Below are 15,156 nucleotides of genomic sequence, written 5' to 3'. Positions count from 1 at the left end.
AGATGCTTGCACACTTTTATAGGCTGGTTTTTAGTAAATTAGGTAAACTACTGATTTTAGCATGATCCTTAATCTCAACTGTTCATACTTCTTGACTTCTTGGATCCAGTGATTGATATTTTGATACTGCTGAGCATCTAATGGATTCAATTTTCTGATGATTCCACCAAAACATCCGATGTGTTCTGTAGAAGTTCAGGCTGCCACCTGAGAATAGTGAGGATTAATCCCACTCATCACAGCCCCATTCCCATCCCATTGCATATCAGTATGATTCCAGCTGTAAAAAGCAAAGGGTAGAATGTATTTTCCTTGACCTTTAAATATTTTTTTACATCAGTTTAAAACAGGCCTTTATACCTTTTCTGCCTCTGCATCCCGTTATTCCAGTTATAGCCGTAATTTTTTTGCTAACAGGCAAGTTTCCAACTCCCTTTCCACGCACGGAGCCAGTGTCCAGGATTTGAACAGAGCAGGGAGAATTCTCTCTTGTAAACTCACACTTTGGGCATCTTCACAAGTGCTGGGGGTTTCTAGTGCGGGTTCGATCCGTGGGCGCTGCTCGGAGGGTTCCGGGGTGTTGTACGGGAATTCTTCGGGCACTGGTGGTGGTTGCAGCCCCGGTGTGGGCCTGACGGGGTGTGTGTTTGCTCTGGGCAGGACGTGGACGTGGCAGGGCTGTCCCACACGGTCACTGGGCTGAAGAAGTTCACCGAGTACACCTTTCGGGTGGTCGCCTACAACAAGCACGGCCCCGGCGTCTCCACCCACGACGTCGTCGTCCGCACCCTCTCAGACGGTAAAGCTCCTTATTCCATGCTGGTTGTGCAGGAATTATCTGGCAATTTCCTTCCAGTGAATTTTTAACCAGACTTTTATGGGTTTTGTTCCTCGTTGCCCTGTTTTATTAGTAGCGTTGTTGTTGTTGCGTGTGCCTGTTCTTGGTCAAAATTCCCCAGGGGCCTTTCAAACTGGGTGAAGGAAAATTACTGCACCTGCAGAAGGATCTGGGATTGTGATTATGGAACAATGGCATCCTTCATTGCAGCATCTGCAGGTTTTTTCATGGACTGCTGAGTCTACGAAGTATTGAGAGCAGACAGAAAAACAAACACATTTGTGCCACAGCTCCAAATTATTTTTCAGGTTCTCCAACATTTTCATATATCAGCAGACTTTTGTTTTTTGGAGTGTTTTCATTTTAATTGTTTTCCTGTGGGGAAATGTTGCATGTCTTTGATTGCACTCCAGCACAAGTATTATTGAATCTGTTGCATATAATGGTGAAAGCAGGACCTGGTGCAAGGATTTTTTATAAGGCAAATCAAGAGGTAATATGAGCAAACAGAGACACACGAGCAACTGTAGAATGATCAGAGTTAATGTTAGCTCTTATTTTTTATAGAGAAGTTTATTTATATATAAGAACAGCCAGATGGAAAGTGAGTGGAGCCTGGAATCATCTCTTCAGGAGCGACCAGAAGTAGAACAGAGGAGCAGAGAGGTGTATTGTCCCATATTCTGCCCGGGTCTGAGCTTGTTTGTGGACCACTTCTTGACTCTTTGGTGGTTTCTGTGTTCTGCTGATTGAGTTTCTCTTCCATGAAACCCTGTCAGCATCTCCTTTAACCCACACCAGCTTTTTATCCACAACACCAAGTGGACAAAGATTGTACAAATAAATTTCCTCTCAACAGTCCCCACTTCTCGTCCTTTCTACCCCTGCTCTGTGTTAGTGTTACTTGTTGCCTGAGTCGGGGGAGTAACCCGTGCCCACAGCCCCTCTGTCCCACTCCTCCCTCCGTGGACCTTTGCCGTGTTCTCCCTCATTCGCCCGTTTTCCAGATTCCCAAGTCACAGCAATGGTTACCCCTTTCTCTTGTGGAAGCTGTTTCCACCTTCAGAGCCCTTTTCTGAACCTTTCTCCAGGGTTTTTTGCTCCTATGTGCTTTTAAATACAGAGGTAGACAGGACTGTAATGGTATCAAAGATACAAGGAAGGCATTACTTGCATTTGACTGGCTTTGGCTGCTTCTGAGCACTGAGGTGGAAACATTCCAAGGTCTTTCTGCGGTTCTTCACCATCAGATCGTAGCAGGGAGCTCCACAGCTTGTCTCCCACCACATCCCTTCCAGCCTGCCCCTGCCCTTATTTTGAGCAGCTCTTCACTCTGGCGAGCACTTCTGTGCCATCCCCTCATTGCCTCATTCCTCGAGAGCTCCAGCAGGTTTGTGATGTGGGATTTCCCACGGAGAAGTGAGAAATACATGCTGTTACTCCTCTTATTACTCCTACTCCCTCTAAATGTCATGCTTTATTGTTGCTTCAGTTTATTTGCCTCATAGAGGGTTCTGACACTCTGGGAGCTGGAGTGGATCCCACTGTAGTACTGGCATCACATTTACCCTCTCCCAGTATCGAGGTGACTTGGGAGAGGGTACATGCAGTCCTGCAGCTGTTTAATTCCCAAATTCCTTGAGAAACCCTGGATGGATTGCACCTCACCCTGGCAAGATGCTGCTGTTCCCCACGTCCAACTCTTCCGTAATCCCTTATATTGACACTTCAGTTGGAGAGACCCTGTGAGTCCCTTGTAAAGACATCATGGGAACCTCTCCTTTCCCTTTCCCACACTGCAAATGCAAAGGGAATTGTGTGGCCTTATCTTTGTCTTTTTCTCTCCTACCCTGACCATTTGCTAACTCTGATTTCTCTAAAGGGCTTCCAGCTCCTTTGTTTGAAGAATTCATTATTACTGATAATGTCATTTTCACGTTTTCCTGAAGTTCTTTCTTCTCAATCTTATGTTTTCACATTTAACCTACAGATATTTATTTCCTAAAGCCCTCTGAAGGATGTCATCTTTCTGCTTTCAATCTCATAACCTGCTACTTAACCACGCTGCTCTCCCCCTGCAAGCTCCCAAATCTTTGAGGAAATGATGCACATTTTCTTCCTGTGTTTTCTTATTGCAGTGTCCATGAGCAATCTCCTTGTTCCCTGCAGGGATTTCTCCCTAAGCTTCCTTTAGCCATGATTTAACAACATCTGCATTTTGATGTAGGTTTTTGCTCCTAATCTGTTCCGGTGCCTTGTTGCAGGGATGGCTCTGCAGGTTTTACCATTCAAACCAAGGTTTATGTGCTGCTTGTGAGGATTGCTTTGCTTCTCATGGAATTCCTGATCAGGGATTACAGCTGGAAATGTAATCTCTGCATCACAGCCCGGCCAAGGGGTTTCTCTCCCATTCTCTGAGCCCTGAGCGCGTCCTGGTGCTCCTGCCTGCCTTATTTCTGTGTCCTGTGCAACACCAGGCAGTGCTTTTCCTGTGGAAGTGTTTGACATGAGATGCTGGGAGGGAATTCTTCCCTGTGAGGATGGAGAGGTCCTGGCACAGGTTGCCCAGGGAAGCTGTGGCTGCTCTGTCCCTGGAAGTGTCCAAGGCCAGGTTGGAGGGGGCTTGGAGCAACCTGGGCTAGTGGGAGGTGTCCCTGCCCATGGCAGGGGTTGGGACTGGATGGGCTTTAAGGTCCCTTCCAACCCAAACCATCCTGTGACAAACTGCACCGTGCATGTTTGGAGATACATTTTTATGATTACATTCACATGCTCATATCTTTTCTGGTGTCCTGCTGATGGTCTTTCACCAACTTGGCAATATGTGCATTAATTATTCACCGCTCTTTGTGCAACTCATGACTTGGAGGTTGTTCTGAACATAGGCACCAACTGCATCAAACAACCAGCAAGGAAAGTTTGGCTTTATTTCATGTCCTTCCCCTCCTCAGCGTCACAGGGAGGAGGTGACTGAGCTGTTCCTGTTACAGAAAATCACGATAACAAAAACCACGGCCAGAATTCTAAATGTGGGTTCCCCAAATCAAGCAGGGTATTAATTAAAGGTTTGCTTTGGGAAAGGACTGAATGGGATCTCATCTCTGAGAGTTTGTGAGATAAACCTTTAAATATAAAACATTTTTTATTTAGATAGCTGTGATAAGTAAGGACTTGAATAAAGAGTTCTTTGTGATGAAAACACAGAACCCTCCTCAGCCAGTCACTGTGTGTCAGAAAGTACATCTGGAAGGACTTGGTTCTTTATAAAGTGTCTTAAATCAGAAGGGTTTGTACTTCCATAATGAATGAGAGCAGAGAGTGTTTGGGTATGAAAATACCATATTTGAAAATTTTGGAATTGTAATTCCTTTGATGTTTCTAGTCCCCAGTGCTCCACCACAGAATCTGACGCTGGAGGTACGGAATTCCAAGGTAAGATGTGGCGAATCTCCTGTTGGTAACGGGTAAATAAAGGCTGGTGGGTCTTAGATTGACCACGTTTTAGAGCTGCTATGGGTCTGGTTTTTTGTCCCATGCTGCTTTTGAGCTCTTTGTGTGTGAGCTGCCCAGCAGGAGAATATCTGAGCGTGGGGCTTGAAGTGCTGGGAGCTCCAATCCAGTGGTGAGCTGGACATGGGATGCAATAAGACAGTGACTGTGCAACCAGATGAAAGGGGTTTAATCAGGCACAAAAAAGCCTGAAGGACTTGAGCTTGAATTCCTGCTGACTAACTGTTGTTTACAGTGTGTGCACACACCAAAACGTTTGTAGTGTCCGGGGCACTTCAGAAGAGAAAATTAAACACTTGGTCAATGTGAGTGGAGACTTTTTTTAAGAGCCTTTCCTAAAATCTTCTTTCCCAATGCCTTGCTGTGCTGCCTTCCCCAGAGCATCCTGCTGCAGTGGCAGCCCCCTCCCGCAGGGACCCACAGCGGGCAAATCACCGGCTACAAAATCCGCTACCGGAAGGTTTCACGCAAGAGCGACGTCACCGAGAGTGTCGGGGGCACCCAGCTGTCCCAGCTCATCGAGGGTGAGCAGGGCTTGGCAGGGGGGGCTGGGTAGGGGCTTTTAGAGGGCTTGGAGGGAGGATTCTGGAGGGTCTTGCCTTGGGAGATGAACTGAGTCACATCCCAGGCGGGTGTTGGTGGGTTCTGAGGTCACGTGGGCTGCAGGTGAGTGTGCTCACCTGCTGCTCCTGTGCCTCCCCTAGGTTTAGTTGTGGATGTAATTAGTAATTAAATCTAATTAGGAGCTGTGAATTATAGCTGGCTGCACACAGCACCTCAGAGTCCCTTCCAGCAGCCTGTGGAACAGTGGGCCATATCCCAGCCCTGGGTGTCCCCTCCCTGGTGTCCCCTGGCTGAGAGGCTGCTCCCAGCCCTGACCTCAGGACGCTGCGGTGGCAGTGGGGGGTGGAAGGTTTGTTTTCAGCAGATTATCCCAGTGTGTCTGTCGGGTCTGGGATTGCTGCCCGTGGTGGGAATTCCCGTGCTGATCCCTGGGGTTGTCCCTGTGCCAGGGCTGGAGCGAGGCACCGAGTACAGCTTCCGAGTGGCCGCCATGACTGTGAACGGCACCGGCCCTGCCACCGACTGGGTGTCAGCAGAGACCTTCGAGAGCGACCTGGACGGTGAGAGCAGCACTGGGATGGGGACACCACAGCCCCCACAGCTCAGGGGCATCACAGCCCCCACAGCTCAGGGGCCTCACAGCCATCACAGCCCCCACAGCTCAGGGGCATCACAGCCCCCACAGCTCAGGGGCATCACAGCCCCCACAGCTCAGGGGCCTCACAACCATCACAGCTCAGGGACATCACAACCATCACAGCTCAGGGGCAGGGCACACTGGAATTTCATTGCCTTTTGTAAAGGCAAACCTATCGGTTTTGCTGTGTTCTAATTGTACCACGGGTTTCATCTATGATTCAATTTTTATTAAGTTAATTTCTGTTTTAACAGAAAATTCTTACCAAGTCAACAAAATGGCTTGGAATCAAACCCTGCTTCTACACTTTCTGGTACTGTAAGTTGGCACTAAGTGTAAAATACCCGATTATGAGTGACAATGAGATGCCACTGTGGGAAAGAAATAAATAAAGGAAAGTGTTGTCCCCCACAGCCCTTTGCAGTCCTATCCCCATCTTTCATCGGTGCTGTGCTTTCTTTGACCCACAGTAACTGTTATTTTGCCACTTGAGGAGAAAAGGGAGATTGATTATATTTTCAGGCCATATCTCCCATCAACAATGAAGTCTCTTCCACCAGATCCATGGATTCATGACGTGTGATGCACAGAACCAGGGTAACAGCTTGTCTTCCCAGTGTCAAGTTTAACAATTAAAGTAGGAAATTCTCTGTGACAAATTTTGATCTCTGATAGTTGGTCCAGATGTTTGGTCTTTCCCACAGTGAAATAATTCACAAGTGGGAACCTGATTCTGGCACAATTCAGGAGCAATTCTGTGAGTATCTCCCAGATCTGACCAAGAGCCAGTAAAATGTAAGAAAAGTCTATTTTTAAAGGATGGCTGGGGGGAAATCTCTTTGGAACTGCCTGCCTGGAGCTGGTGGTTCTGGGTGCACTGCTCCCATTTATAAAACATCTTTAATTAGTGGGTTGCACCCAAGTTCTCTTTTGCTTTTGTGGGCCACTCTCTCTTTGCCTTGTGGAAGGAGCGGAGAGGGTCATTCCATCTCAATGCCACAGGATCCAGCCGTGTCTTTCACATCTGTGTGGCCTCAGGTTCAGTTTTCCTGGCAGCTGAAAGATGAAATAATGAAAGTGTTTCAATATTTGCTCTCCACTGTTGGAAGATCCTTCACAGTCGGCTCAGAGAGCCCTGGAGAGCCCCTGCTCCAGTCTCTGTGCCCTGCAAGGCTGATGCTCAACTTAATCCTTGTTCTCACTGCTCCAGTGTTAACAGTGCAGTTCAGGTCTGTAGATATTTCAAATGACTTTTCAGAGTTGAAATCACTTTCATCTGTGTGTCTGTCTTCCCCTAAGTGGATATGACACAACTGTGGAGCTCTGAGAAGCCACGAGGTCCCCAAACTGGAGCAGAGCTCTGTAAATAGGCACTTCAGGAGGTAATGAAAAGATCCCTGAATTAGAGTTAACAATACTTTGCCAGAGGATAGCATCAGGATTAAATTTAAATTTAAATAGGGCAGAAGGAGGGAGAAGAAAGGAACCTTTTCCTTCTCTGTTGACTTTGTCATTTAAATTTGGAATGTTGCAGTCCTTGCAGGAAATCTGAATTTCTTTCTGCATATTCTTTCCGATGAATAAAGTAATGAAAATTCACAGTTAAGACAAGGTAACCTGATGTTCAGATCATTCTGTGTACACATGTGAGAACTTTCTGTATGTGCACACTGGGGAGATGATGTGTATTTTTGGGTTTCTTTCTCTAGGAAGCTCATGTGGATAATTTTAACACCATGCAAATGTATTTACAGCTAATCTTGCACTTCTCAGGTTCAGTAGGCAGGGAAGGCATAATTTCTTTTCATTCCATGGCTGTTTTTTGAATTTAAATAGAAAATAATTCACCTGACAGTCTCCTCAAGGTACAGGGGAGCTGGAGTGTGACAGTCCTGTGTTGGTGCAGGTGCCCAGGAGTGCAGAGCAGGAGGTGTTAAACAGCTGTACAGAGTTTACCCCCTGTGCACCAACTTCTGTGCAGTTAAAAATGTCACCTCACAGGCTGCAGTTGGAGCTTTGCTGTGTTTAATAGTTGTGAACTTTAAAATTGATGGGCTGTGTCAGCTGGAGACCAGAAACACCCCCCCGGGCTGGCAGGGCAGTGCTGTATTATGATCCAAATAATCCTGTTGTGGTGCTTTATTAAATGGTTTTAGAGAAATGCAGCATGTTTCATTAAAATGAAATCCCTGCAGGAAGCAGAAGTCCTTGTTTTTAGTTTGGAGTGGGGAGCTCAGTTCGCTATTGCACGGAACTGTTTATAATCCATGGGCACACGGCGGCTCCGGTGGGATGACAGAAGTCTTATTTCATCTCTGAGGAGTTGAACCAAAGTGGACACTGTAGGGACTTTAGTGAGGTAGCTTTTAGGTTCGAATCAACAGTAGGGAAAAAACCTTTCAGTAAAAACATGAGAAGCTTACAGTGGCATGTTGTGGAAGTCCTGGTTTTAAGGATCCACATTTCATCTCTCCGAAGGTTGGGAAGACGTTAGTGTTGATTTTTGGGGGTAGGGTTGGAACATCTGATATGGACTCTCTGCTTTTTGATCTTTTAGTTTGGCTGTGTAGTTTCTGCTTGTATTTTGTGAATTATGTGAACCCAGGGATTTGGACAGCGACAAATGTAGGAGAAATGCAGAGTGCAATCTCAGAGCTTTGGAATATCCTATTTAATGCCACAACAAGCTCAGGAACCTTCCTTTCCTTGTCAGGATTTTCAGTATAATTACTTTAATGCCCACAACTAAGAAATATGATGGAATTGGAAGTAGATTGCTTTGTGGAGGGGAAGGATGGGATAAATCTAATCTGTATTTGGAAAAATTGGTAAGAACATGCACAACCATTCAGAAAGTCTGCCCTGAGCAGATGTGATACTTTCTTCAGTACAAACCCCTGTCTTTTAAAGAGAAGATTTATTAAAATACAGCAGTATCCAGAGCTCTGTTTATTGGAGCTCTTTGCTCTACCTTGGACACCAAAGCTCTTCCTGTGGGAACGTGCTCATTGCACACAGAGTAGAAGTGCTTCATTTGGCCTCCCTACCCCATGTTCTTCATGGAGTTGCCTTTATTGGAGAGAAAGCCTTGAAATCCATTGTTTTCCCTTGACAGAAACTCGTGTTCCTGAGGTTCCAAGCTCCCTGCACGTCCGTCCCCTGGTCACCAGCATCGTGGTGAGCTGGACCCCCCCGGAGAACCAGAACGTGGTGGTGAGGGGCTACGCCATCGGCTACGGCATCGGCTCCCCCCACGCCCAGACCATCAAGGTGGACTATAAACAGAGATACTACACCATCGAGAACCTGGGTGAGCCAGGGGGATCCCCAGCCCTGCCCCTCTCACCTCCTGCAGCCCTTGTCACAACCCCTTCCATGCTGAGAGCCCTCGTTCTCCAGCAGGGGCTGCAGAACGGGTGGCTTCAGGCAAAGAAAGGAGCTAAAATGTCACCAAGATCCACTGACAGCTACTTTAAAAGGAAAACAGATTCACCCCTCCACAGAATTCTCTGTGGTGGGTAAAATAGCCTGAAAGCCAAAGAAATATTAATATTGAGAAATCCCATAAAATCAGAGGTTGGAGTCATTTTGTAGTAGAGCAGCGTAAAATGTTCATTTTAAATTGTTTTTCCTCACTGCTCTTCTGGCTGTACTTAAGGGAGGTTTGCTGTGACTAGAGACTCCCACTGATGAGAGCTGTTGTGTCCCTGCCCGTGGCAGGGGAATGAGAGGAACTTTAAGGTCCCTTCTGACCCAGACCAGTCTGGGATTCTGGGAACCCAAACAGAAGATCTGTATGGAGACTTTTAGTTCAAATTAAGTTATTTCATATATTATTTCAGTCGAAAATTAAAATACTGAACAAAGAGGGTATGGAGAAGCAGAAAATAGGATTCATTTGATATTCTAATCTCTTTTTTCCCTCTAGACCCGAGCTCCCACTATGTGATCACCCTGAAAGCCTTTAACAATGTGGGGGAAGGGATCCCTCTGTACGAGAGCGCCGTGACCCGGCCCCACTCTGGTAAGGAACAGGGGCTCTTCCCAGTCCTGCCCAGCTGCTGCAATGTGGTGGTGTGGGGTGGAAGAGTCTGGTTTGTCAGTGCCACCCAGTGCTCCCCACCCCTTTAACTGGCTGCCCTCACTGCTCAAGGACTGCCTCACACGTTCCACGTTAAACCACCTAAAACTGGGGTCCTTTGGAAATTACAGAACTTACCTGTCAGCTGCTGATAGATGTTCTTGTTCCCAGCATTAACATTACGTGAGCCCAGAGCCTGGGGGTGCCGTTCTAAAGGCACAGCCCTTGTTTTGGGGTTTAGGAGCAAATACAGCTTTATGTTGCTCTACACTGAGTTTTTGAATATGATGTGTGTTTGCTTTATCTAAGTCTCACTCTGCTGCCACTTACACCAAAAAGTTTGTGGAAGTTTTAGTTTTGAAAGCGTTTAAGCAGAGGAGATTGTTTGCAGGTGAGGTGTTGCCATGTGAGGGCTCCCTGATGGCACCACCAAGGGGTTTGCTGTAGGTGCAGCACTTTGGTTTAGTCCTGGAGAGCAGGACTAAAATCCTTAGAGATTTTCTAGAGGACACTGGAATTGCAGTTTCTGTTACTGTAAGTTACTGACAAGTTACTGTGAACTTGTCTGATACTTGGGACTCGATGCTCATAACAGGCTTTAAAAGCTGCTGGGAGCTCCCTGGGTGTGAAGTGACATTTCCCCATCCAGGAGGAGTCCAGCTTCTCTGTTCTCCTCATTGTTTTCTGGAAGAGGACTCAGTGGGCATTCTGAGGAAAATGAAGTTATAATGACTGTGTGTTTGGGGTTCTCAGGCCATGGTTGAGGGCACTGCACACTAATACCATTAATTATTATACCAGCATGTCCATGTTGTCTTACTGTTAATACAAGGGAAGAGATGCAAGAGTGATGTTATTGACCAGTCTGATGTCACCTATTAACTCTGGCTTTTCTCTCTTTTTCTCCATTCCTCACCCTCCATCTCATTGCACTACCCTGCATTTCCCCTTTTTTGTTTTGGTTTACATTAAAATGCCACCTCCTCCCGTTTTAATTGTAATCCCCGACTCCTTGCCCATCAATTCCCCAGACACTTCCGAGGTTGATTTGTTTGTTATTAATGCTCCATACACTCCAGTGCCAGACCCGTCTCCCATGATGCCCCCGGTGGGAGTTCAGGCTTCCATCCTGAGCCACGACACCATCCGGATCACGTGGGCAGACAACTCTCTGCCCAAGAACCAGAAGATCACGGACGCTCGGTACTACACAGTGCGCTGGAAAACCAACATCCCGGCCAACACCAAGTACAAGGTACTGGGCACAGCGGCTCCAGGGCCAGGGACGAGGATTCTGTGTGTCCAGCCAGGGTGAGGGGACAGCTGAGGGTAAGAACACCCCACGGAGCTGTGCCAGGAGGGGCAGGATTGTTCCCGGTTGGTTTGGTGTCCTGTGGGTGAGAGCGCTGGAGCTGCGGTGCTGTGGGAGCAGATGGAAGAGCACTGCCAGAAGGGTGCTCTGCTCCGGAGCCAGGGACACAGGGGCAGTTGGACACTTGGAAGGTCTGTGTTACTGACTCTCTGCCTCTTCCCCAGCCAGCAGAGAACCTGAATTTAGGGGCGAGTCATGCAGGGAAAAGATTGCCCCTCATGCTTCTCAGTTCCTTTTACAGCCTTTTCTGTTCATGCTGAGTTGAACCTTTCCTTTGGGAAACAAATGGTTGCAAAATACACAACAGTAACTTTATCATGTCCCTGCCTTCCTCCATTTTCATCTGTTTTGATTTGGAGACTGGATTTGGGGTTTCTATTCTTTTAGTTGGTTGGTTGGATTTTTTTATTAATTTTCAGGGTTATCTGGAGGCCTCAGAGGAGCTGACTGCAAATTTCACATTTGCAATGAGGCTCAGAGGAACTGGTTGTTAAAATACCCAGCCAGTGGAGTCCCCTTTATGTTCCTGCAGAACCATCTTGTTATAGTCCAGGGGTTTTTTTTATTGAAATGAAAAGATATTATTATAAGTGTATTTCTCCTCTAAAGGCAAGCCCACATTCCTGAGTCATGTGCAGAGGATGTCTCAGGAGTGATTTAAATAAAGCTACAGTTTCTTTAGTTAATTGCTTAAAAAAAAAAACCACTCTCAGTGGTAAATGAACTATTCCCACCATCCCTGGTGCTGGTGGCCAGTGGGTAACAAGTTTTATTGTGGAGCAAAGCCAATATGTAATGATGGAATATAGTTCAGAATCACTCATGGTAGAAAGCATTTGCCTGAAAGGACAGAAGTTGAGGGTCTTTGCTGTAATCCTGTGGCACCTGGGACGTTTGGAGAACCCACATCCTGTGACTGTTCTACAGCCTCGGGCACAGAAACCGTTCTGCAGGATCAGAGCTGCGTCTGTTCAGCACTCTGTGGTTTCATCCATCCCTCTCATCCGTAAATTGGATGCTGGGACCATCCATTCAGATTTGCTCCCTTTGCCCCCTGTGTCTCACTGGCACTCCCAAACTGCTGCTGAAGGGGCTCTGTGCTCCCAACACAAGTGGTTCCACCTTAAGGAGCCTTTTTTTTCCCCTCTATTTGTTCAGGAGTTGTGTCAATCTGGAGCCTGTAAACACGGGACCAGACGGGATACAGTTCCTAAAAGGCTCCACTGTGCTTTGAACTGTGTCGCTGCCCTGACGTGGATCAGAGTTTTCCAAAGAGCCTGTGTTGGGGACCAGGGTTGTCCTGCAGCTCCCTGGGATCCAAGAGGCACCTCTTAAGCAGAACCAAAAATACTAAACCTTATCTCGGATCTTTTAGGGAAATAAATTGTTCAGGGTACTATTCATGGAGAGTGGGGTTTGGGACTTTGGGATAGGCTGGGATCCTAAAAACAGGGAGTGGTGTTAAAAAATGGAGAAAGCTGAGAAGTCTGAGCTTGATGTGTCATTTACATCCAGTGGGATGTGCAGAGGGACTAAAAGATTCCAGGATTCAGAGCCATAGGGAAAACCAGAACTTAACCTGTGACAGGAGCCCGGCTGCAACCAGGAGAGACCTGGGACTATAAACCAGGGAATGTTCCAGTGCTGTTGGAATTCCCACAGGCATTCCAGAGAGGAAGAGCTGGTGTGCATTTCGGGGGTAAGGCAGCTCAGAATGCAAGAGCTGCCTTGCTCTCCTTTGGACTTGTCATTCCCTCGCTGTCCCAGCCCAAGGGCTTTGCTCCCTCCTTTCCCAGGGAGCTGTGCCTGGTCCAGCTTTGTCACAACCACTCAGCCACAATCCACTTACTCCAAAGCTACACTGAGGGGGTACCAAGTGAAGGTTTAAGGTTAATAGAGGATTTAATTTGAATTCATTATATGAGTCCTTGATGACTGGCCACCCCTGTGATGTTGGTGAACGAGCAGAATACTTGGCACAAAGCACAGTCATCCCTTGGATCACAATTCCTGGACTTCCACCCAGAGTAGGATAAAAAGGCTCTCCCTGATACTTCACAAATCAGGGTTTTCCTTGCAGAGTTTGGACTGTGTTACTCACAAAATGTGCCTTTACCTTGAAAATTAATTAGCTGGAAATGTTGTTTCTGGAGGCAGTGGCTGTACCCAGTTGTTGGCCCTGTCCAAGACTGAAACAACTCTTTAATTCCATGTTTAGATCACTGCAGGTCAAGGTAAGGAATATCCATATCTGTAAACACACTTTCCTTTTTCTTCCCACAGCCTCCAGTACATTCTGTTGATATTCAAGCCACATATAGCAAATACCAGATATTTAAAAAGGGCTGAGTTACAAATTCCACTATTTATATATAACAACCTGCAGTGTTAAATGAACTTTGTGCAATTAAATTCACTGCTTGTTATACTTAAGTTTCCCTGTGGATGAACTGTAAAGGACAAAAAGCCCATCCAAATGAGCCTGCAGTTCTTTTTAAAATACAGCCAAAAAGTCAAGTGTGCAAAGAGTTAGTAAAATCTTCTATAATAGAAATTCTGTATAGAAATTCTTATTTAAAAATTCTAAAATTTCTGTTCAATAAACCTGTAGTTTTTGTGTGTGATCCTAGATAACCATTTTGTTCTGGAAAAAGTCTACGTATTCATTCTCTTCTTCTACGTTCATTCTCTTCAAGTCTTACTAGTGTATCTTTAGTTGATTGTTTATTATATTTAAGAATATAATTGTGCAGGAATTTGGGAGGCAGCTCCAGGTTTCAATCAGGATTGTTATTAGCTGGGCTTGTTGTTTTCCCCAGCCAGACCAGTTAATGAAATGCTGTAAATTAACCCCCCAGGTAAACAGTGATTTAGCCACTGCATAACAAGTGGGCCCTGGACCTTGTATTGCCTTTCTTAATTTATAATTGACTGCTATTAAATCTCGTGCTGATTGCAGAGAGGATCTCTAGTTGAGGGTAAAACAACTGCACGTTAATCCTTGATGGATGAATTTGCATGAGAGAGAAGAAACCTCCCGGAATTAATGACTGTGGTTATGGAAATGGTAGAGACACCTGAGAGCTGTGACTGATGGCTCAGCACTTGCTGACACTTGCCTTTCTTTCAGACTGCCAATGCCACCACCCTGAGCTATTTGGTGACGGGGCTGAAGCCCAACACCCTGTACGAGTTCTCGGTGATGGTGACCAAGGGGCGCAGATCCAGCACCTGGAGCATGACAGCACATGGCACCACCTTCGAACTAGGTACCCCTGGGCTTCTGGGAGGGCTGAACAGAAAGAAATCAGGCCAGCTCTGCCAGCTTTGTTTTTTAAATGATTCTGGTGATGATACTTGGTGGTGATGGCAGGGAGGGGATGTTCTTCTGAATAGTTCAGTCAGAAATCCTGATTAAAAAAACAACAACATACTTCAAAATTCCAAGGGGTGATTGCGTGCAGGAGAATTTACATCAAATTACAGAGAAGTGATGAATAATGTACCACAGTTCATGGGCAGGAGAGAATAAAGTGTGTGCTTGAAACATCTCAGAAAGAACACGTTAATAGCAAATACAAAGAAAATACTTCAGCAAATAATAATTAAAATTTGCTCTGTGATGATAATTATGACAGAGTGAGGAGGGGCATGAGGCAAATGAAGACAAAAAAATCCCAGTAGGAATTAAGACATCCAAATGAGCCCTAAATTCCCGCTCAGAACAGAAAAGGGTTTGTAGCTGCCAAGGAGAAGCTTGGGCCCACGGAGTAACTGTGAGGGCCAGACCCTCTCCCCTGACCTGCCCCTCATTAGCTCTTTTTATCCTGCAGTATTAAATGAACTTTGTGCAATTAAATTTACTGCTTGTTATGCTTAGGTTTCTCTGTAGATGAACTGTAAAGGACAAAAAGCCCATCCAAATGAGCCTGGAGTTCTTATGCTAAATTAAAATACAGCCAAAAAATCAAGCGTGCAAAGAATTAGTGAGAGCTTCCAAATGTTCTGTAACAAGGCATGAGAAAAAGCAAAACCTGCATAAAATCTGATATCTCTGAACTTACTCTGAAGTCCCATCAGCCATTAGTGAGCTTCAGTTGCTTTTGAAAACAGTGTTGTGGTGTTTGGAGGGGATTCCATGATGTGGGACCAGC

The 15,156-nt window shown here is 46.1% G+C and overlaps 1 protein-coding gene across 11 annotated transcripts in view; it reads left to right on the top strand.

Moving 5' to 3' along the window:
• Positions 1-15,156, top strand: part of NEO1 (neogenin 1) — a 165,263-nt gene that overhangs the window by 129,285 nt on the left and 20,822 nt on the right. For 7 of the 11 annotated variants that reach the window (XM_050309061.1, XM_050309055.1, XM_050309054.1 and 4 more), the window contains exons 11-18: positions 661-799; positions 4,221-4,270; positions 4,728-4,872; positions 5,362-5,472; positions 8,665-8,859; positions 9,478-9,573; positions 10,662-10,885; positions 14,133-14,271. In XM_050309061.1, the coding sequence (XP_050165018.1) occupies positions 661-799; positions 4,221-4,270; positions 4,728-4,872; positions 5,362-5,472; positions 8,665-8,859; positions 9,478-9,573; positions 10,662-10,885; positions 14,133-14,271 (1,099 nt within the window). The remainder of the gene's footprint in view (positions 1-660; positions 800-4,220; positions 4,271-4,727; positions 4,873-5,361; positions 5,473-8,664; positions 8,860-9,477; positions 9,574-10,661; positions 10,886-14,132; positions 14,272-15,156) is intronic. The other 4 variants (XM_050309060.1, XM_050309063.1, XM_050309062.1 and 1 more) reach the window with 1 other exon arrangement.

Source organism: Myiozetetes cayanensis, unplaced genomic scaffold (assembly GCF_022539395.1).
Source record: "Myiozetetes cayanensis isolate MyiCay16 unplaced genomic scaffold, myiCay2020 scf14, whole genome shotgun sequence".
Classification (NCBI taxonomy): Eukaryota; Metazoa; Chordata; class Aves; order Passeriformes; family Tyrannidae; genus Myiozetetes; species Myiozetetes cayanensis.
The sequence above is the reverse complement of the archived record's forward strand: the minus strand, read 5'-3'. Positions and strand labels throughout refer to the sequence as shown.